Source organism: Oncorhynchus clarkii, chromosome 5 (assembly GCF_045791955.1).
Source record: "Oncorhynchus clarkii lewisi isolate Uvic-CL-2024 chromosome 5, UVic_Ocla_1.0, whole genome shotgun sequence".
NCBI classification, from domain to species: Eukaryota; Metazoa; Chordata; class Actinopteri; order Salmoniformes; family Salmonidae; genus Oncorhynchus; species Oncorhynchus clarkii.
In genome coordinates this window covers 53,514,493-53,538,227 of record NC_092151.1, presented here as the reverse complement: position 1 = coordinate 53,538,227, position 23,735 = coordinate 53,514,493, and the positions used below count along the sequence as shown (strand labels likewise).

The window sequence follows — 23,735 nt, the reverse complement described above, 5'->3', positions numbered from 1 at the left end:
CGCAGTTTATAAACATCATAGGGAAGTCATAATAGCCTTAGCATCCAGGCAAAACTGGGGTCAACTCTAAACACCGTTCAACAAGATTGGGTTTTACAGTCAAAAGAGCAAAGGTTTTACCTCTCTCTCGCTGATTGATCCCTTCGACAGCAAATGATCAAGGAGACCGCGAGAAGAGCAGCTACGTTATGGTATTAAGAACGATGTGCCGTGTTAAACATGGATCAAATTGAGCGCTACATCTCCACCCTTAGGTCTTCATCGGTGAAGTGGCTAAAAGCGCCATGGGGAAGGATACGCTTCGGTGACCAGGACCAGGGTCCTCCGTGTAGAGAAGAAGTCCAGCAGACAGGCCACCCTGGGGTGGGCCAGCCGGGAGAGCAGGTCCCTCTCTTGGAACGCCCTGGTCCTCGTACTGCTCCTCAGGGGCAGGAACTTGGCGGCAAAGCCCTCGCCCGTCCTCCTGTGGGTAACCCGCTTTACCACCCCAAACGTGCCTCTACAGACACGGGGAGAAGAGGAAGAGGACGGAACCCATTTGAGTTTATTGGAACGCAGCCAAAGGGAACATCACCTCCACAGTTGCAGTTTGACCGATTGCTGCAGTGCGAAATATGACACCCAACTAAATGTGTACTTACCTCCCAATCTCCTCATGGACGTCATACACAGACAGCAGCTTCCTCCTCTTCCCAAGCTCCGCCTCTCTCTCCTGCGACTCCAGTGGACCTACAGAAAAGAGGACCAGGACCATGCAGTCACATGCAGGCAGCCAGAGAGCATCACATTTGTGGTGTTTCAGCTGCATTCGGGGATTGGGATGCTCATATTCTAGGCATTTTGTGTTACATCTGTCATAGGTTTGGCATCGGCTAGTTTGAATGACAGTAAAAAATAAGGACAGTGAACGGATAGACACATGGCTCAGGTGAAAAGTAGTGTGCTGCTGTACAAGGGGGATTCATTTTTTAATTAATTTGACAGACACCATAGGTGTGTACTGAGGTCTTACCCTCCTCCACTGTCAGCCGAGCCTGACAGGAGGTGTGTCCTAAGTCGTTATAGGCCCAGCAGGTGTAGATGCCACCGTCCTCACTCTCCGGGCACAGCACAGTCAGAGAGCAGCGGGCACCATTCTGGACCACCTCCACATTCTCAGTGGCCAACAGCTCCTCTCCATCCTCCAATCATATGAGAGAGACACTACTAAGGTACAGCTTCTACGACAGCACAGGGGCCAAGCCGTGGAGGAGAACACCAACAATTACCATGCTCGTACTACTCAGTTGATTAATAGTTTTGGTTAGTTATGTCCGGCGGTGTCAGCTATGCTTAAATGTATTGGGGAATGTCATAACGAAGGTTTGGATTAAGTGAATTATAACAGTGAATGAGATGATGGTGGTCTTAGATTGACGAAGTTTGAAGCGTCCCAACCTTGTACCACTGAATCTCGGGGGTGGGCCTTCCTGTGATGATGATGGTGAAGGTAGCTGATTGACCAGGCTCCACACACAGGTCCTCCACCGGCACCTGGATGGAGGGAGGAGCTGAGGAGACAGGAAGTGAGGTCATTTCATGAGATGATTCATGTCTTAGGCACAGTGGCCACCTCTTTTAGAAAATAAGGAACTACAGTGTGTATGCACAATTGCAAAGTATAGTACCTGTTGGCATTTCCTCTATGGCCTCAGGAACATAAAGTTCCTCCTCAACCTCCGGTCTCTCCTCAAGCTCAGTGGGGAACTGTGGAGCCTCCACGTGTCCTCTGGCGGAAGGGTCCCTTTCCTCTTGGCTACCCTCGGCTCTGTAGAGAAAATATATATTGGGATAAAAATAGAGATGGTGCAGTAGGATGATGAATGTATCACAGTTCTGGCAGGCAGACTCACGGCTGAGGGTATCCAGGCTGGAAGAGCATTTTGACAACAGAGGTGGGGTGGAAGTCTGTCTGCAGCCATTGCTTCACCATGGCAGTGGACCAGCCCTCTGAGTCGGAGTCTGGAAGCACAATGACACCTCTCTCATATTGATGCTCTTAGGTGCTGTTCGGGTCTAATAGTCCAAAATCATTCATTCATATTATTAACTGGCCTTTACAATGAATATATTTTTTGAAGCCATGCTAATTTGTGACCGAGGCAAAGCGTGTCGAGACATCAGCAACTGTCTATTTAAAAATGTAGAATGAATGAGAAATATGATAAAAGCTAATGTTAGGAACGTACAGTACCCTTACCTCCAGACTCACAGGAACACAATAACCAGTGCACGTCTTACCTCCAGACTTGAAGGACACCCAATAGTTTGTAAATCAGCCCATGAACAGGACATGGACACATGCCCACTCCCCAGGGGGGGGGGGGGGGGGGGGATAAGGGGCGCCTGATGCCCAGCACATGACCATCTTGTATGGGTAGGAGTGGAGAGTTAACTGGGCATGCGTTGAAGAGGAGAGAGGACCCATCCACATGCACTGGGTCCATGATACTGTGAGCATGATGAAGGCTCTGTGAGGTACTTCCTGTTCGGGGACTACAGAAGATGGAGAGCAGGAGGGTTACAGAGAATGGATTGACTCACATGATCAACTGGTGTCCAAAAGCCAAAGGGAAAACTACTTAGAGGTGGAATCATAGCTCATGAAGGAAAGTGATTGATAGATACAGCAATGCCAGTATTCAAATTGTATTATTTTTTTTTAAATTACAAAATTTTAATCTGCCTTGAAATACAGTAAATATAAATGTACTCTATGTGATTGAATGTGTTTCGTTGAAGGTGTATGATATGGATGAAATATACACTTGTCAGATATATGGATATGGCAAGGATTACTGCTGTGTCGTAATCAATCGACTTTTCGGGGTCCTGATATGGACTCTGAGGGGCCGTTATCGGGCACAGATTAAGCCTAGTCCTGGACTAAAAAGTAAACTCAAAGGAGAGTGTCTATTGAAAGAGTTTTTTACTCCAGGACTACTGTAGGTTCAAATCCATGTCCGGGAAACACCCTGAGATGTAAATGAGCTATGGCCCCTTATTTATCCTGTTTGGAAAAGCTTTTGGAAATCCATCAAGATCAGTCAAATGGGAGGAAAGGACCCGGTCCTTTCCAATGCTTGTCATTTCTGAAAGATGGAAACATGATGAAAACACGAGCAAAAACATCCAATACTAAAGTGTATCAATGTCTTTCATGAATATGCACAACTAGCCAGGATATGATATCTATGTTGATTGCTAATGTCGGTGACTGGAAGTGTTTATGGTTTCACGGGTGTTTGGAATGAAATGGGATAGAAAGGGTAACCTGGGTAATGAGACAATCCAAATTGAACACGAGGAATGGCAATGACGACTGACAGCATGAAAACAGAGATAACGTGAGGTGAAGTAAAGTGATCTGAGGTAAAGTAGGTGAACGTGAGGTGAGGTGAAACTAAGTAAGGACCATGGCATGTGCTTTTCTGATCCCTCTTCAGTTAACACTGAGCTTGTATTGTCCACAGAATAAAACTGGGATAAAAACAATACTTTCCCTTGTCTCTCATTAGATATCAGAAAAGAGTTAGACCTATGGGGTCCTTGTCCTAGATTGTATTAGACTGTCATCATGTCTTATAGTGTAGAACATGTGGACACTAAAGATGAACATCTCTACTGTAGCCTTCTTCTCAAAACCTGTGACCTGACTCCGAGGTGGACATTTACCTTGATTTGGTGGAGGGAACTCTCCTACTGTACCTTGGATCAAGATGGCCTGTGGTTGGTCAGGCTCACTGTCCATCACTTGTGCAAAAGCGGAGCACATCTCTGCTTTACTCTTGGCACTGCCCAACTTGTTCCACAGCTAAAACATGACAGGATTTCACATTTTAAAACGGCACTGTTTTATACCAGTGCACAAAAGCTCAAAGAATGCATTGCTATAAAGAACAGCAACAGTATATATATTGTACCTTCAATACCTGTACTGTGCACCATGGGGGACCGGCCATTCAGCGCCACTGCCCCCAAACTCTGGAACTCTCTCACCCCAGCCACCCGCAACTCTGACTACATCACCACTTTCAAAGCCCGAACTCAAACCTACCTTTTCCCTCACCTTAGCTCGCCCCCTTACTCAGCCCTAGTTTAAGATAAGTAACTTTTGTTTAATTTTAATTGTTTAATCCCCATTTCGTTTTTTCCACTCTTTCCTGTACGGTGTCCTTGTTCTTTTTTTAAGGGGTTTTATATAATGTATTATTGTTATTATTATTACTATTACCTGTATGTTAGGAACAATTATTACATATGAAGTACAGTACATAAAGGGGGTTCATACATGTACGGTAGGCCTACCTCACACTTATACTGTCCCAGGTCTGTCTCTCCAGGGTTCATGATGGTGAGCGTGAGGATCCCACTGCGGGCATCACTCTCTATGTGGTACTTCCTCTGGTCTGTCAGCTCTCTGCCATCCTTAAACCAACTATCATAAACATGCCAGGGCACACAACCAAATAACAACATGTGGGACGATCTTAATGGGAATCAAGCAGGTACTAGCCAGGTTCCCATGACATTGTAGGGGGATACAGTAAATCCTGTCCAGTTTACTGCACCATACCTGACTCGGGGTAAAGGAGTACTGTGTGTGGAACAGCTAAACTTGATGTCCTCTCCCTCCAGCAGACATGCACTCTGCAGCCTGGTAAGGAATCTGGGGGGTGCTGTAGGACAGGAAATAATGAGTTTGTTCACTCTACGCATTGCCTTTGCACAATATGCCATGGAGTATACCGTAACATGTTAGAGAGTACAATCATATGGCTATGTTTGTTGTATTTTAGTGTTCTTTAGCCCTAATATTCATTAACATGAAATGCATACAGTGAGTGAGGGAGACCAATGCTCTGTTATCCCGGACTGTGGTTGTTTAGTTCAGCACCAGAGCTACTGTAAGTGAACGTGGACTCACCATCCACCACTATCTTGGCCAGTGTGCTAGCATGGCCCACAGAGCTGGAAGCGTAGCATAAGTACTGTCCAGAGTCCTCAGGAGTGACCCCATCCATGATGAGACAGCAGGTGCCTGCCCGGTCTGCAGTGATGATGTGGTGGGGACCATCCTCTAGGGCCAGGCCATCTAGGGAGATGATGTCATATCAGAGCGTCAGAGATCGTACTGCTGTTAAAGAACAGGACATACCTCATTCTGCTTGCTACATTTGGTACACAAGGTTGTACTCCCTGAACTTCCACACTACTCCTGAATGGCTGGCTAACTAGTCTAAAGCTCAAATCTATATGGTTAAACTATTTGCTATAAACAACTAAAAAAAGAACAAACCCTATGCAAGCCATCTGGTTTGTATACCTTGGAACCAGCTGACCACTGGTTTGGGTGTTCCTGTGACTTTGCAGGCCAGCTTGATTGTCTGCCCGATCTTTGTGGTGCAGTCAGCCAGGAGAACTTCAAACTCTGGTGGACCTACAGAAACACACACATGACTACTGTAATAATGGGAAGAGATGAGGAAAAATAAATCTAGTGCTGCCCAAATCCAACATTGGATAGAGTTCATGCTGGACAGAGTTAACAGAAGATAAAGCCAGTGTTCGTACACTCTTAGAAAAAAAGGTGTTATCTAGAACCTGAGAGGGTTCTTCGGCTCTCCCCAAGTAGAACCATGTAGAACCCTTTGGTTTACCTGGAACCAAAACGTTTTTTTTATACTTTGAACCAACAAGTGTTCTCCTATGGAGACAGCTGAAGAAACCCTTTTGGAGCCCTTTTTTTCTAAGAGTGTGTATTAGACAAACTTAACAATGGACAGTGCCAAAAGACGGCCATAGAGGAACTCACTGCTGGCAGTCAGGCTGGAGCGTTGCTTCAACTCTCTCAGGTCTTTGAGCCAGGACAGCTTGAGCACGGCGGAGCGGCCCTGCAGTGTGTACCTCCTCACTGAGCCCCGGTGCTCGTGCCACAGCCCCCAGGACTTCTCCTCTCCCCCCACCGTCTCCTTCACCTCCACATCATTCAGCTGGGGAAGGGGAGTTAGTAAGTTAATATTACAAGGAAGGCACTCTGTGTGTCATGGAGATGGTTCGGAGAAACCATACTAAATGTGGTGAATAGCCTTGACTTACCACGTGTGTTATCTCCCCAAGCTAACGCTTAGGTTTTTATCTCCAAGAGATAACACAATCTTGTGGCTCACAGGAGACCTGGGTTCGAACCCAGGTTGGTAACATAAGCTTGGCACAGAGGAATTGGACTATGCATTTACATTGACTGGGGAAAAGGTCAAGGGGCAGGTTTTCACCTTCATCTTGTTCTTGAAGGCGTAGGTGTCAGAGTTCATGCCAGGGTCTCTCTTGAGCTTACACAGCAAGACACAGTCCTTGAAGAGGAACACCTGCCTCTGGTGGCCCCTGGAGGACGTCTTGATCTCGGGAGACTCCTCCCACACAGTGAAAGGACTCTGGGAGGAGGAGAGATGTGGGATGAAAGCTTCAGGAGGAACTGGATTATTGATGAGGAAAACATGAGTGAGCCAATTTCTGCACCAATGCGAGATCAAGATGGCACATTTTAAGCTATGTCCTTGACATTCAACTTCCAATGATGCTGTATCCCCATCAGCATCTGAGAAACTTCCACTGTTTGTTACAGTACAGCTCAGGTAGTTTAGGCATGTTGGCATATTCTAAACCAGGGCTGTTCAATTCTGGTCCTGGAGGGACAAAAAAACATATTTTTGTTTCGACCTGGTAATTAAAGAGATTATCCTATACTTTTACATACTTTTTAGCCAGTAGTTCTGAAAGTAGAACTCGCGAGCCAAAAGGTGCCCCCCGTACTGCATCACATATATTGGCACCCTTGCAATTTTCTTAAATAATTCCAGACTTCTCCTAAAATAAACATTGTTTCCACACTTTGTTATTGGATTTTCAACATTACGGAACAAATTGTATTTTGGTTGTTATTTTCTTTGAACACTTCCTTTGGTCGTTGGTAAACATAGGAAGACCCCACTGCTAAAGGGGCCACAAGAAAGGCTGGCTGACCTTCTCAAAACCCCCACCTAAACAAGCATACATCCTGGGGGAAATGTTCTGTGGACCAGCGAAACAAAATTACAGCTCTTTGGCAATACAGATCAGCGCTGTGTTTACTGATGGCCAAATGAAGCATTCAATGAAAACAACACCCTCCCTACAAACAAACATGGGGAGATTTGATAATACTGTGGTGTTGCTTTGCTGCCTCTGGTACTGGGGGCCAAGAAAGTGTGCAAGGCATCATGAAATCAGCAGATTACCAGGTGTTTTGGAGTCCAATGTTGAACCCAGTGTTCAAAAACTGGGACTCCATTGAAGTTTGTGGTTCTTCCAGCAGGACAACAACTCAGAACACACATCATAAAACACCCAGGAATGGTTAAGAAGAGATGCTGGACTGTTCTGTAGTGGGCGGCAAAGAGTCCAGATCTGAAACACATTCAAACCTATGGCGAGATCTGAAAACAGCAGTTGGTGGAGAGCACCCCTCAAACATTAAGGAATTACAGCAGTTTGCTGCTGAAAGGTGGGCCAAATTGTCCGTGGAAAGGTGCAGCAAGCTCATTGATGGCTACAAGAAGTGTTTGCCTGCAGTCATCTTGGCCAAAGGCTGTGCAACCAAGTACTAGCTCCGGATTGCCAATAATTTTGTCTATGCCATTTGTCTTTATTTTCTAAATTAAAATGTACATTTAAGTTTACACAAATTAAATTGGTTCTGCAATGTTAAAAGTCCTATTACAAGGTGTGGTGGCCAAAACTGTTTTTTGACATTTCAATTTATTTGAGAAGAAATGTGCAAGGGTGCCCATGTACAGTATTTGGCCGCAACTGAGATGTGTAGATGTGCACCACATCATTGCTTTCTCTCTCGCTCTGCTGTGTGTGTATCTTGCTAGCTGTCACTCAAATGGCGAGGGGCTGAAGCTCTTTGGCTACAACTCGAATTGCTAGATGTAAAACAGAAATTCTGGTCATATATTTTGCATGTATGAACGACATATTGATACATCCAGCCCAAAGTGGGAGGGTTAAAAAATACTTAGTAGTCGCCAAAGTTCCGGAGCATGTCTTTAACTGCACTCACCTGGTGTATCAGGACTGAATTAGTACCTTATTAGAAGGAGAGGATGAAAACTAGGAACTGTTTCAGCCTTTCAGGACTGACATTCTATGGAGATAAACTAGGGGTTCAGGAAGGGTGAGTTACCTGGCGGACAGGTTCTCCTAGTGCAGTGAGTGGGGCAGGGTAGTTCTCAATTAGAGACACCTGGTGTAGGTTGTCAGAACGCCAGGGCAGACAGGACACCATGGAGAAGGCATCTTCCAGTAGAAGACAGTTTTTCGCACACTTAGCCTTGTTCTTGATCAGTTCCTGTCAACACAAACACAGGGAGAAATACATGGCTTAAGGCTTCAGAAAGGTCTCAACATGGACACTTAGAATCAGATGATGAGCACTGACCTTGAGCAAGGCCTGGTAGGTCTGAATCCTCTCCACTGGTCTCTGTAAGAAGGTGATGACATCCAGGACTGCAGTTTCCGGGTGCTCAGGGTGTGTTTCCGTGTTTTGCTGGAACACAAAGTTCCATACGCGTGAATGTGAGTATGGAAAACTGGGAGCATGTGAGTGCAAATAGTTTTTCTTGTGAGAGTGGGGGGTCGATTTTTGTGCATTATGGGTAAATTATTGTATTGCATACCTTGAAGTACTGCTGGATGGTCTTGTCAGTGACACAGGCCTCTGCCTGTGATTGGCCCACCATGTACTGCAGATACTTCTCAAAGTCCACTGCATGTTTGACCAGATGCATGGCCACGTCATCGTCAGTAGAACACTCACTCAGACTGGGCAGAATAGATCTGAGTATGGGGTAGGAAAATAAGGACAGTATTTATTTCAAGTTTTTTACTTACATTTCATTTACACGAGTAAAAAACGTCAGCACTAGAACCAGCTCTCCCTCTCAACAAAGAGAACAGGTGCGACCTCTCGTGTAAAGCCATGATGTCCTTTATATTGCGGAAGATGGTTTCTTTCTGGTTGATGATGTTGATAGGGACACGAGGGCTGGTGTCTAAGTGGTGCAGGTGGTGGGACATGAATTCCTTCATCTCCTTCACAAACTCTTCCTCCCCATCAATCAGCCCCTGGATTAATTGGCTAAAGACAGAAGGGAATGTAGACAGTTGTCTTTAAGAAACGATGTGAATCAAATATGCGAAACACACTGTGTAATCAAGTAATATTTGTTCACTCACCTTAGGGTTCTCCTGTAGTTCTCCCCTGTAGACCCTGGTACATCAAGCTCCTGTTGTGGTGTTCTCATTTGTGGGAATGTCTCCTTTACAACAACAAAAAAACAGTGAACACTTGAATTAATGCACGGTGAAATATTATCATCATCCGAATCCTGTTTACATGACGAAACACAAAACGTGGTTGTTTGCACGGTCAAAACATGTCAACGTTGTCCATTTTACGCCCATCCTTCATGCCCAACCAGGACATACTGATGACCTCATACGTTTCTCTTTTTCTCCAGGTATGCAGGAGAGACCCATCCTTGGCGTGAGGAGGTGGTCTTGGAGGGCTTGGTGCGGACCAGCCACTTCTCCGGGTGGACAGAGTCCAAGACCTCCACGTACTGACCCTCCTTCAACACAAAGCTCTCCTTGTTGCCACCTTGTTGAGGACTGCAGTTAGCTCTGGCCACGTATATATCAAATGTCTATGGAAAAGAGGTTGGTAAAAAAAAAATGGTAGTTAACTGCTTGTCCAAGCAAATGTTACTGTATAAAGACCAAGTATGATAAGGTTACTGTATTCATTAGTGAGATTAAAAAAAGTATAATTTTTGTCTCAATGAAAAAATGATCAGAACAAAATTGTTTGAAAGAGGGCTCCATGTTCAAACCATACTGTACCTCTATTCTATCCTCGTCACAATCTGACTCCGAGCCAGAGCCTGTAAGAGCAGCAGGTGTGTGGGCATGATAGTGTTTGGGGGATGGAGTCCTCAACATGGCATCAGGTACTGATGGGACGTTCAGAAGTGGTGAGAGAAGTGTGCAAAGGTTAGCACCGTAATCTTTCCCTAGGTTATGAAATACTGTAGATAGCTTTCGACATACCAGAGATATTACATTTGTACTTTTGCCACTCTTACTTTGAATGAGCAGAGTGATTATAGAGTGGACTGGGTCAATTAGGTCCCTTTTTAGGGATTATTCAAAAAATCGAATCAAATACAACAGGTACCATGAAATGCTTACTTACCAACAATGCAGTTGAGAAAATAGAGTTAAGCAAATATTTACTGAATAAACTTTAGTAAAGAAAAGTTACACATTAAAATAACAATAACGAGGGGGTCAATGCAAATAGTCCGGGTTGCCATTTGTTCAGCAGTTGTGTAGGGGTAGAAGCTGTTAAGGAGCCTTTGGACCTAGGCTTGGCGCTCCGGTACCCCTTGCCGTGCTGTAGCAGAGAGAACAGTCTATGACTTGGGTGGCTAGAGTCTGACAATTTTTGGGGCTTTCCTCTGACACAGCATAGTATAGAGGTATGGATGGCAGGAAGCTTGGCCCCAGTGTTGTACTGAGCCGAACGCTGAGCTGTAGTCAATGAACAGCGTTCTCATATGGGTATTCCTTTTGTCCAGGTGGGTCTAGGGTTTCCGGGATGATGGCGTTTCTGAATAAACGTTCTACTTGTTTTATTGCATTACGGTGTATAATTTGCCAAATCAATACAAATCCGCATCTGTCATCTGAGTTTTGCGGAGCTGTTATAAGAAAGTATGACGATCAACAATGTGTAAAATGCTTTGGTCCATCGCCCATGAACCTGTTACATTGTCAATTTCACTTTCTCTTGTCTTCAGCTCTATTAGAGAAGGTGTGTTGTTTTAGCATTCCATGCTAGCTGCGCAGCCTAACATTTGAGTCTTTTTGCCAAGATGTTTGCTTTGGTGAAACAAATTGTATTCTCACTGGTCAGGCACTGAAAGTGATATTGCTTTACTATCCAATAGGCACCGATGCAGTCGATGCTCCACAGACTATCAGTAAGATATCAACTATCTACTAACCCTAACCCTAACATTAACCCTTATCCTAACCCTAAACTTAACTCTTACCTTAAAGCTAAGGGATAAGGGTTAGCCCAAATCTTAACCGTTACCCTAACCCTAGCCTTACCCTAACCCTTATTCTAAACCTAACCGTAAACTTAGCAAGCAGTTGCATATCAACAGATAGTTAAACATATATATTTAACTCTTATTTTACCAGGTGAGTTGATAAAATAAGGGTTAAATTACATTTAAAAAATTGGTTAAAAATAGTTTGTTGATAGTATGACCATCTGTAGAGGTAGGTAACCTAGCGGTTAGTGTTGGACCAGTAACTGAAAGGTTGCTGGTTCGAATCCCCGAACTGACAAGGTGAAAAAAATCTGTTGATGTGCCCATTTAGCAAGGCACTTAATCATAATTGCTCCTCTAAGTCGCTGTGGATAACAGCGTCTGCTAAATTACTAAACTTCTTTTTAAATGACTATCAGAACTATCCAAATAACATGTGACGTTTTTTGTTATCTAATGTTTTTTTCTCAATGATTCTGGTGCTTTTTATGCTCAATCTCAACATTTGCTACAACTGCCTCAACCTTCTTTCCATACATTCAAAGCCATTTAAAAGCCTTGATGCTAGCAACCATCTGACTCCAGTCACTGTTAGTGGAAAGGGTCAGCATAGGCATAGCTGCTTTGCCTAGCTTGAAATACCTTCATTCAAGCCGTTTCCATATTTTGAGCATGTACATTGCCTAATCATGTTGTGTGGCTATTGCTGGGGTAAGCTGTGCACAAGCAATCACCATGACACCCTCTACTTCACATTTTTACTGAGATTTTGACGTATCTTGGACATTTACTTTTGCTTTGTAGATGTAAGGAATGGGAATGTCTTTGGCTTACCTGAAAAGGTAAGACATAGCTAATATCTTGCTAGATATAAAATGATACAGTGCATTTGGAAAGTATTCAGACCCCTTCACTTTTTCCACATTTTGATACGTTACAGCCTTATTCTAAAAATTATTAAATATTTTTTTCCCTCATCAATCTACACACAATATCCCACAAGGACAAAGCGAAAACAGGTTTTTAGAAAATGTTGCTAATTTATTTCAAATAAAAAACAGAAATACCTTATTTACATACGTATTCAGACCCTTTGCTATGAGACTTGAAATTGAGCTCAGATGTATCCAGGTTCCATTGATCATCCTTGAGATGTTTCTACAACTGGATTGGTCCAGCTATGGTAAATTCAATTGATTGGACATGATTTGTAAAGGCACACACCTATCTACAGTTGAAGTCGGAAGTTTACATACACTTAGGTTGGAGTAAAAAAAAACATATTTTTCAACCACTCCACAAATGTCTTGTTAACAAACTATAGTTTTGGCAAGTTGGTTAGGACATCAACGTTGTGCATTGACACAATTCATTTTTCCAACAATTGCTTACAGAGTATTTCACTGTATCACAATTCCAGAGGATCAGAAGTTTCCATAAACTAAAATGACTGTGCCTTTAAACAGCTTGGAAAATTCCAGAAAATGATGTCATGGCTTTAGAAGCTTCTGTTAGGCTAATTGACATAATTTGAGTCAATTGGAGGTGTACCTGTGGATGTATTTCAAGGCCTACCTTCAAACTCAGTGCCTCTTTGCTTGACATCATGGGAAAATCTAAACAAATCAGCATAGACCTCAGAAAAAAACATTGTAGACCTCCACAAGTCTGGTTCATCCTTGGGAGCAATTTCCAAACGCCTGAAGGTACCACGCTCATCTGTACAAACAATAGTATGCAAGTATAAACACCACGGGACCACGCAGCCGTCATACGACTCAGGAAGGAGACGCATTCTGTCTCCTAGAAATTAACTGACTTTGGTGCGAAAAGTGCAAGAACAACAGCAAAGGACCTTGTGAAGATGCTGGACGAAACAAGAACAAAAGTATCTATATCCACAGTAAAACAAGTCCTATATCAACATAACCTGAAAGGCCACTCAGCAAGGAAGAAGTCACTGCTCCAAAACTGCCATAACAAAAGCCAGACTATGGTTCGCAACTGCACATGGGGACAAAGATCGTACTTTTTGTAGAAATGTCCTCTGGTCTCTTGAAACAAAAATAGAACTGTTTGGCCATAATGACCATCATTATGTTTGGAGGAGAAAGGGGGAGGCTTGCAAGCTGAAGAACACCATCCCAACCGTGAAGCACGGGGGTGGCAGCATCATGTTGTGGGGGTGTTTTGTTGCAGGAGGGACTGGTGCACTTCACAAAATAGATGGCACCATGAGGGAGGAAAATTATGTGGATATATTGAAGCAACCTCTCAAGACATCAGTTAAAGCTTGGTCGCAAATGGGTCTTCCAAATGAACAATGACTCCAAGCATACTTCCAAAGTTGTGGCAAAATGGCTTAAGGACAACAAAGTCAAGGTATAGGAGTGACCGACACAAAGCCCTGACCTCAATCCTATAGAAAATTTTAGGCAGAACTGACAAAGTGTGGGCGAGCAAGGAGGCCTACAAACCTGACTCAGTTACACCAGCTCTGTCAGGAGGAATGGGCCAAAATTCACCCAAGCTTGTGGAAGGCTACCCAAAAAGTTTGACCCAAGTTAAACAATTTAAAGGCAATGCTACCAAATACTAATTGAGTGTATGTACACTTCTAACACACTGGGAATGTGATGAAAGAAATAAAAGCTGAAATAAATCAGTCTCTCCTATTATTCTGCCACTTCACATTCTTAAAATAAAGTGGTGATCCTAACTGACCTAAGACAGGGACTTTTTTACTTGGATTAAATGTCAGGAATTGTGAAAAACTGAGTTTAAATGTATTTGGCTGAGGTGTATGTACACTTCTAAACTTCAACTGTAAGGTCCCACAGTTGACAGTGCATGTCAGAGCAAAAACCAAGCCATGAGGTCAAAGGAATTATAGCTCCGAGACAGGATTGTGTCGAGGCACAGATCTGGAGAAGGGTACCAAAACATTTCTGCAGCATTAAAGATCCCCAAGAACACAGTGGCCTCCATCATTCTTAAATGGAAGAAGTTTGGAACCACCAGGACTCTTCCTAGAGCTGGCCGCCCGGCCAAACGGAGCAATTGGGGGAGAAGGGCCTTGGTCAGATAGGTAACCAAGAACCTGATGGTCACTCTGACAAAGCTCCAGTTCCTCTGTGGAGATGGGAGAACCTTCCAGAAGGACAACCATCTCTGCAGCACTCCACCAATCAGGCATTTATAGTAGAGTGGCCAGATGGAAGCCACTCCTCAGTAAAAAGGCACATGACAGCCAGCTTGGAGTTCGCCAAAAGGCACCTAAATGACTCTCAGACCATGAGAAACAAGATTCTCTGGTTTGATGAAACCAAGATTGAACTCTTTGGCCTGTATGCCAAGCGCCACATCTGGAGGAAACTTGATACCATCCCTACGGTGAAGCATGGTGGTGGCAGCATTATGCTGTGAGGATGTTTTTCAGCAGGAGGGACTAGGAGACTATACAGGATTGAGGGAATGAGATATCCGTGATGAAAACCTGCTTCAGACCTCAGACTAGGCGAAGGTTCACCTTCCAACAGGACAACGACCCTAAGCACACAGCCAAGACAACAGTCTCTGAATGTCCTTGCGTGGCCAGGCCAGAACCCGGACTTAAAGCCGATCAAACATCTTTGGAGAGACCTGAAAACAGCTGTGTTGTGATGTTCCCTATCCAAGCTGACAGAGCTTGAGAGGATCTGCAGAGAAGAATAGGAGAAACTCCCCAAATACAGGTGTGCCAAGCCTGTAGCCTCATACCCAAGAAGACTCTAGGCTGTAATTGCTGCCAAAGGTGCTTCAACAAAGTAGTTAGCAAAGGGTCTGAATATTTATGTAAATGTGATATTTCAGTTGTTTGTTTCCATTTAGCAAAAATGTCTCAAAACCTTTTTTTTTCATTTTGGGGTATTGTGTGTAGATTGAAAAGAAAAACAAACTATTTTTAGGGATGTTATGTAACAAAATGTGGAAAAAAAAAAGTGAAGGGATCTGAATACATTGTGAATAAACTGTATGTCGCATTTGCTATTTCGTTGTAAATATTTTTGCGAGTGTTAAAACTACAATGGATTACTTGTTTTGATTGCTGTTTCCAAGCAGCTAGCTAGTTAGTGTAGCAGGCTTGTTAGCTAGCTGACTGCGTCATGCATTGGTTTGTTTTATTTTAATATAAAATGTTGCTTCGCTATTCAGTTGTAACTAGCTATAACTTTATGTATCCTTGACATTGTGTTATATTTCTGATGTCTGTGATCAGACAGCCACACATTTGATTAGCTAGCCAGCTATCAGCTGTAGCTGTGGATGCTACATCGGTTTATGGCTAAACTCAGTTGAGCGGTGTGTTTTTGTCAGATGATAGCAATGAAACAGGTCGCTATCAGAGGCTATTGCTTGTGTTTCTTGGCTACATTGGTATTTACTTTTTATGAAAATTGCTTGTCAATTTTGGTTAGTAGCCTATGTAACTCTGGTTATTGGAGCTATCTATTGTATGGTGAATTTGGGCTCCACCAATGTTTATTTGTGAGTACTGTTTATCCAGCCACCGACCTCACTGCACGTCACTGGTATGCAAATTCTGGTGCCACATGCAATGCATGTGCACGTGCACAAATACTTGTATAGGTCTAAGCATGACTGTGTCTTCTCCTATTGGAGAAGGTGCAGATGCAGTTAAGAGGCATTGAACCTGTTATTTTCTATTTATATAACTCTGTCTCAACTCTACACAACACAATGCAGAGTGCAACCCATTATATGTGCATGATATTACATTACAGCCATTAGTGTTAAAGTGAATGGATTCAGTACAACATGTGAAATACCATCACCAGAAAAGGTAACAACTCACTATTTAGATCTAACAACATAACAGAATATGGCTGACCTTTGGCCTTAAAATGCCTGGGTGGTTGAGACGTGACTTTCTGTTCTTCATCCTCCTTATTGGATAACTGGTCCTGTGACTTAATGGCTTCCTTTTCCCTTTGGGAAAATATTTTCTTATTAACAAACAATAATGCCATAGAACAGGAGGATATAGTTACATGTTAAATTATGATTTTGAATGGCTTACCTGGGGTGATCTTTGGGGATTATGTCAGCAGGCTCTATGAAATCTGGAGCTGTATCGTAGTCAGAGGGACTAGACACTGGGGAAACAGAGAAAAATAAATTATAATTGTCAGTTAAAGGGGCAATCTGCAAATCAACAATAACAAAGCGGCCACCCCGCTACTGCTTTGGTGAACATCTGAGGGATGGGACTGGAGAAATGTAAGTACAATCAAATTTATTGACAGAGCTATGGATGCAAGGAATGACCATCGATGAGATCAAAATGATAGTTTTAACCATGTTTTGAGGGTATACAGCAGAGGTGGCATGCCCATAGATGGCACAGGGGCACGTGCCCCCTCAGATTTGTTCTGTATTTTAGTTTTTTTTTAATATAAAATAAGATATATTTTTTTCTCTCTCTGTAATACCACTAGCCACTTAACAATTGTATGAAGTTGGTTTTAGCTAGCCCAGATAGGTTCCCAATCTCCCAACCTCATAAGTAGCTTGTCTAACCATTTTAGCTGGCATGCCTGCTGGCTAGATTGGTAGACTTAGAAAAGCAAGCAATAAACTAAATGTACTGAATAAGACTCACATTTCTTTCAATATTTTTCCCAGATATTAGCAGAGATACCATATTTAGTTTCTTTAAAAAAATAAACACCAGTCAGGAGGACACAGACAGTTTAAAAGATATGCAGAAAAATGACAATATTTTTTACATAGAATTACACTTAATGATTTTGGCTCTAGATTGCAGGAAAAAGCTGTTTCTGAATTCTCCAACTTACGGACCGGAGACATAGCCCCTCTACGGACCGCCCCCCAGTCATCCTCGCATGATGCTCCTGTATACAGTGTTTTATTTTCAATTGCATTGTTTACAAAATGGAGTAAAAAAAGCTTATATTTTGGGATCTGATGGGCTACGACAGTTGAATGAAGCTCGTGAGTCATTTACACATTACATTCTTCAAGAATCAATGGGAATATATAATTAATTTAGTCCAAAAAGGGGATGTACAAATGGCCCCTTTAATAAGACAAACATGAATTTCAGTCTATCAACAAACAGCTACAACTCACTCCTAGCAAATGCAGACACAATTACTGCATATGACCCAGGTCACATATTAAGGACATCTATAAGGTTTCTAACTTGACTTACTAGAGCTGGCGGCAATAAGGGAGGCCCTCCTCCTCTCCTGCAAGGTCATGCGGGGATCCTCCTTGGTTAGATTGTAGGTCTGCCACAGGGAGATCCCCTCGCACTCCACAGAATCTACAGTCTCCTTCCCAGGGGTGGAAGTCTGGACTGGCTGGAGAGGGCCAATGGAGGCCAGGACTGGATGCACAGAAGGGGTGGAGGGCTGGGATGGGGCTGCGGGCCTCTGGGTAGAAGATTGAGGCATTTGAGGTTCACCCACAGTAATGTTACCATTATATGAGGACACACCAAACGTGTTAACCACCTCACAGGTATAGACCCCAGTGTCTATGGCAGACATGTTGATGATCACCAGTGTGCAGACGCCATCCTCTGAGGTGTCCATCTGGTGGCGTTGGTCTCCTATGACTTCCTGGCTGTTCTTCAGCCAGCGTACTGCGTTGAGCTTCCCTTCCACCTTACACTCCAGCTGGATGGTACCATTGGTCTCAGCACTCTGGTTCTTAAACACCTGCTTGAAGATGGGCCGCATGTCTTTGCGGGTCTTGTATCCCTTGAAAGCTGCCTGGATCTTGATGGCAGCTTCCAACATCTCATGTTCATCCTCGACACTGTCAAGTGCAATCTCGTCAACTTGCCGAGTCATCTGTAGCCCCTTGGGAACTCCAGCAACAGCGACTACTGGCTTGCTGGTCTTCTGGTTGACTGTTACCTGGGTGTGGGCCTCTGTGAAGGACTCATCCTCTGAGAAATGGAGTTGGTTATCATCCTCCACCATCTTGGGTTTTTCAGTCTCCTGCACTGTAGACCTTACTGGCTGTTGATCCCTCTGTTCCATCTCTGTCTCCTTCACCATAGACTTCACTGGCTGTTTCTCTTGATGGTCTATTTCTATTTCTATATCCATCTTCTTTTTAGATCTAACTATCTGATCTACCCCAGCATCGGACACTATAGATGATGGCACTGGCTGTTTCACAACTTGGTCTATACCAGCATCCGAAACTACAGACGCTTGTCTCACTGGTGGAACTGGCTGTTTTCTTACCTCATCTACCCCAGTATCCGAAACTGAAACTACAGACGCTCGTCTGACTGGTGGAACTGGCTGTTTTCTTACCTCGTCTACCCCAGTATCCAAAACTAAAACTACAGACGCTCGTCTCGCTGGTGGAACTGGCTGTTTCCTCACCTCGTCTACCCCAGTATCCGAAACTGAAACTACAGACGCTCGTCTGACTGGTGGAACTGGCTGTTTCCTCACCTCGTCTACCCCAGGATCCGAAACTGAAACTACAGACGCTCGTCTCGCTGCTGGAACTGGCTGTTTCATCACCTCTTCTACCCCAACATCTGACACTATAGATGCTCGTCTCACTGGTGGAACTGGTTGTTTCCTCACCACTTGCTCTATCCCAGCATCCGACACTACAGATGCTCGTCTCACTGGTGGAACTGGCTGTTTCCTCACCTCGTCTAACCCAGCATCTGACACTATAGATGCTCGTCTCACTGGTGGAACTGGCTGTTTCCTCACCACTTGCTCTATCCCAGCATCTGACACTACAGATGCTCGTCTCACTGGTGGTACTGGCTGTTTCCTCACCTCGTCTAACCCAGCATCTGACACTACAGATGCTCGTCTCACTGGTGGAACTGGCTGTTTTCTTACCTCATCTACCCCAGTATCTGAAACTGAAACTACAGATGCTCGTCTCGCTGGTGGAACTGGTTGTTTCCTCACCACTTGCTCTATCCCAGCATCCGACACTATAGATGCTCGTCTCACTGGTGGAACTGGTTGTTTCACCACTTGGTCTATCCCAGCATCTGACACTACAGATGCTTGTCTCACTGGTGGAAATGGCTGTTTCCTCACCTCGTCTAACCCAGCATCTGACACTACAGATGCTCGTCTCACTGGTGGAACTGGCTGTTTTCTTACCTCATCTACCCCAGTATCTGAAACTGAAACTACAGATGCTCGTCTCGCTGGTGGAACTGGTTGTTTCCTCACCACTTGCTCTATCCCAGCATCCGACACTACAGATGCTCGTCTCACTGGTGGAACTGGCTGTTTTCTTACCTCATCTACCCCAGTATCTGAAACTGAAACTACAGATGCTCGTCTCGCTGGTGGAACTGGTTGTTTCCTCACCACTTGCTCTATCCCAGCATCCGACACTACAGATGCTCGTCTCACTGGTGGAACTGGCTGTTTTCTTACCTCATCTACCCCAGTATCTGAAACTGAAACTACAGATGCTCGTCTCGCTGGTGGGACTGGTTGTTTCCTCACCACTTGCTCTATCCCAGCATCCGACACTATAGATGCTCGTCTCACTGGTGGAACTGGTTGTTTCACCACTTGGTCTATCCCAGCATCTGACACTACAGATGCTTGTCTCACTGGTGGAACTGGCTGTTTCCTCACCTCGTCTACCCCAGTATCTGACATTATAGATGCTTGTCTCACTGGTGGAACTGGCTGTTTCACCACTTGGTCTATTCCAGTATCTGACATTATAGATGCTTGTCTCACTAGTGGAACTGGTTGTTTCACCACTTGGTCTATTCCAGTATCTGACATTATAGATGCTTGTCTCACTAGTGGAACTGGTTGTTTCACCACTTGGTCTATTCCAGTATCTGACATTATAGATGCTCGTCTCGCTGGGGGCACTGGCTGTTTCACCATGTGGTCTACTTCAATCTCTTTAACCATAGACTTCAATGGCTTTTTTTCCTCTGTGTCCCTTACCATAGCTCTTACTGTCTGTTTGACTTGCTGTTTCTCCTGCTGGTCTACCTTAGTCTCCTTACCTATAGACCTTACTGACTGTTTCTCATGTAGGTCTACCACTGTCTCTGCCTCAGGCTCCAGGTCTTTCTCTGACCCCACAATGGATGCCCAGATCATGCCCTGTTTCTTTGGCCCTGGTGGAGGTGTGGGAGAGGCAGCCTTCGTGGGAGCCTTTGTGGGAGGCATTGTCTTGGGAGGTTCTGTCTTGGCTGGGAGAGGCTTTACTGCCACAGAGGCTGTGGTCTTCACACCACCTGCCTGGCACGTGTAGCTGCCACTGTCCTCGGGCTTCAGCTCCAGGATGTGTAGCTGAAACACACAGTCGTCCTGCTTCAGCTGGTACTTCCTGTTGGGCCTGAGAGGCAGCCGGCCCTTCTTCCACTGGACTGGGACTCCAGGCTTAGACAGTTCACAGGACAGGCAGGCTGTGCCTCCTTCCTCTACCTCCACAGCCTGCAGCTCTTCTTCAAAGTATGGAGGCAGCTCTGGAGAGACGGAACAATAGGGAATTAAAAATCAATGTTACATTTGACCAATGTTAGGGTGAGTAATGCAAAGAGAGAATTCAGAATACTGTAACCCCCTGAGATAAACCTGAGTTCCTGGTTATGTTACTTCTCTCTAGATGATGGGAAATCCTTACCTGTGACAGTCAAATTGACGCTGCTCTGCATGTCTCCAGTATCACAGGAGTATATCCCAGAGTCATCTGGGTCCACATTGTGGATGAGAAGCAGGTTGAGCTTGCCCTCCTTACGGTTCTCATACTTGTCTCCGTTCAGTAGGGGCATGTTGTTGCGTCTCCATGTGACAGGGGTAGTGAGGTCAGAGGTCGTACAGGATAAGGTGGCCGTCTCGCCTTCCATGATGACGGTGTCCCGAGGCTTCTTCTCAATGAGTACTTTAACTGGACACAGAGGAGAGTCAACTCTCAAAATGTGTACACATACAGTGCCTTGCGAAAGTATTCGGCCCCCTTGAACTTTGCAACTTTTTGCCACATTTCAGGCTTCAAACATAAAGATATAAAACTGTATTTTTTTGTGAAGAATCAACAACAAGTGGGACACAATCATGAAGTTTATTTATTGGATATTTCAAACTTTTTTAACAAATCAAAAACTGAAAAATTGGGCGTGCAAAATTATTCAGCCCCCTTAAGTTAATACTTTGTAGCGCCACCTTTTGCTGCGATTACAGCTGTAAGTCGCTTGGGGTATGTCTCTATCAGTTTTGCACATCGAGAGACTGAAATGTTTTCCCATTCCTCCTTGCAAAACAGCTCGAGCTCAGTGAGGTTGGATGGAGAGCATTTGTGAACAGCAGTTTTCAGTTCTTTCCACAGATTCTCGATTGGATTCAGGTCTGGACTTTGACTTGGCCATTCTAACACCTGGATATGTTTATTTTTGAACCATTCCATTGTAGATTTTGCTTTATGTTTTGGATCATTGTCTTGTTGGAAGACAAATCTCCGTCCCAGTCTCAGGTCTTTTGCAGACTCCATCAGGTTTTCTTCCAGAATGGTCCTGTATTTGGCTCCATCCATCTTCCCATCAATTTTAACCATCTTCCCTGTCCCTGCTGAAGAAAAGCAGGCCCAAGCCATGATGCTGCCACCACCATGTTTGACAGTGGGGATGGTGTGTTCAGGGTGATGAGCTGTGTTGCTTTTACGCCAAACATAACATTTAGCATTGTTGCCAAAAAGTTCAATTTTGGTTTCATCTGACCAGAGCACCTTCTTCCACATGTTTGGTGTGTCTCCCAGGTGGCTTGTGGCAAACTTTAAACGACACTTTTTATGGATATCTTTAAGAAATGGCTTTCTTCTTGCCACTCTTCCATAAAGGCCAGATTTGTGCAATATACGACTGATTGTTGTCCTATGGACAGAGTCTCCCACCTCAGCTGTAGATCTCTGCAGTTCATCCAGAGTGATCATTGGCCTCTTGGCTGCATCTCTGATCAGTCTTCTCCTTGTATGAGCTGAAAGTTTAGAGGGACGGCCAGGTCTTGGTAGATTTGCAGTGGTCTGATACTCCTTCCATTTCAATATTATCGCTTGCACAGTGCTCCTTGGGATGTTTAAAGCTTGGGAAATCTTGTTGTTGATTCTTCACAAAAAAATACAGTTTTATATCTTTATGTTTGAAGCCTGAAATGTGGCAAAAGGTCTCAAAGTTCATGGGGGCCGAATACTTTCGCAAGGCACTGTATATTAGTATTTATACTTTATACTTCTTGGAGTTTTGTTGCACTGAATATGACTGTAATGAGGTGTGATTCCTCTACATGCAGCAGGTGTGTGCTATTACACAACCAATCACACACATACCTTTCACAGACACAGAGGTGGTGGTCTCCACGCCATCTGTCTGGCACGTGTAGCTGCCACTGTCGTCGGACTTCAGCTCCAGGATGTATAGCTGAAAGACACAGCCGTCCTGCTTCATCTGGTACTTCCTGTTGGGCCTGAGAGGCAGCCGGCCCTTCCTCCACTGGACTGGGACTCCAGGCTTAGACAGCTCACAGGACAGGAAGGCCGTTTCCCCTTCCTCAGCCTCCACAGCCTGGAGCTCCTCCTCAAAGTATGGAGGCAGCTCTGGAGAGATAATACGGAATTCCAAATCTATGTTCCATTTGACCAATGTCAGGCTGAGTAATACAAAGACAGTAATATAATTCCAAATATTTTATTGTAATGTTGTAATTATGTGGATACATTTATCTGCGAATTCTGAAAAGCTATTCAAGGATTGTTCCATAAGGTTGTGTTTTTAGGGAGAGGTATTGGTTCTTATAAAACACCTTTCATTTTATTCCATATTATAGTATTCTTAACAATTACATTGTTTATGTTCTTAGCTTTAACCTTTGAAATTAGACACTTAAAACGATTCTGGGGATAAGCATGCACATCTTCAATATGTTCCCATTGTTCCTCTTCAGTGCATTTAACTATGTCACAAGCAAAGGTATTGGGTAGCAAGTTGATACAATTCCAAGTCCGAAAGGTTAAAACCACCCTCAGACTTATGTACAGTAGATGTAAAACTTTCCTTTTTATTCTATGAATGTCTTCTGTGGGGTAATTGGTATTACTGAAAATAGATACAAAAACGTTGGAGGCATTGCCATTCTAAAGAGGTTTATTCTACCTCTAAGATTTATGGGAAGACTATTCCATTTAATTAGATCTACTTTCATATTATTGAGTAATGAAATAAATGTATCTTTATATATTATTTTTTTGTGTTTTGTGACTTAAGCATCCTAAGTATATAATATATTTTTTGTGGTCCACCTAAAGGATTGCTGTAGATTATGAGTTATTATTTTTCCTATCAACATTATTTCATTTTTTCCAAGTTCATTTTATATCCTTAGAATTTAGAGTATTCTGAAAATATTTTTGGCAAAGGGGGCATTGAGTTTTCAATATTGGTCAGGTATATCAGGAGATCATCTTCAAATAAGTTTAGTTTATATT

At 43.8% G+C, this 23,735-nt stretch overlaps 1 protein-coding gene across 1 annotated transcript in view; it reads right to left on the bottom strand.

Moving 5' to 3' along the window:
• LOC139409710 (obscurin, cytoskeletal calmodulin and titin-interacting RhoGEF a) overlaps positions 1-23,735 on the bottom strand; it is a 95,296-nt gene that overhangs the window by 21,109 nt on the left and 50,452 nt on the right. The window contains exons 41-66 of the mRNA XM_071155110.1: positions 22,581-22,847; positions 20,886-21,149; positions 17,440-20,727; positions 16,285-16,360; positions 16,096-16,193; positions 9,985-10,094; positions 9,585-9,788; positions 9,319-9,401; positions 9,047-9,220; positions 8,760-8,919; positions 8,522-8,629; positions 8,267-8,431; positions 6,315-6,473; positions 5,855-6,032; positions 5,366-5,479; positions 4,967-5,134; positions 4,616-4,718; positions 4,348-4,477; positions 3,748-3,853; positions 1,893-2,001; positions 1,668-1,807; positions 1,438-1,550; positions 1,013-1,181; positions 642-729; positions 299-499; positions 121-181 (exon numbers count right to left, since the gene is read on the bottom strand). Coding sequence (XP_071011211.1) covers positions 121-181; positions 299-499; positions 642-729; positions 1,013-1,181; positions 1,438-1,550; positions 1,668-1,807; positions 1,893-2,001; positions 3,748-3,853; positions 4,348-4,477; positions 4,616-4,718; positions 4,967-5,134; positions 5,366-5,479; positions 5,855-6,032; positions 6,315-6,473; positions 8,267-8,431; positions 8,522-8,629; positions 8,760-8,919; positions 9,047-9,220; positions 9,319-9,401; positions 9,585-9,788; positions 9,985-10,094; positions 16,096-16,193; positions 16,285-16,360; positions 17,440-20,727; positions 20,886-21,149; positions 22,581-22,847 — 6,836 coding nt within the window. The remainder of the gene's footprint in view (positions 1-120; positions 182-298; positions 500-641; positions 730-1,012; positions 1,182-1,437; positions 1,551-1,667; positions 1,808-1,892; positions 2,002-3,747; positions 3,854-4,347; positions 4,478-4,615; positions 4,719-4,966; positions 5,135-5,365; positions 5,480-5,854; positions 6,033-6,314; positions 6,474-8,266; positions 8,432-8,521; positions 8,630-8,759; positions 8,920-9,046; positions 9,221-9,318; positions 9,402-9,584; positions 9,789-9,984; positions 10,095-16,095; positions 16,194-16,284; positions 16,361-17,439; positions 20,728-20,885; positions 21,150-22,580; positions 22,848-23,735) is intronic.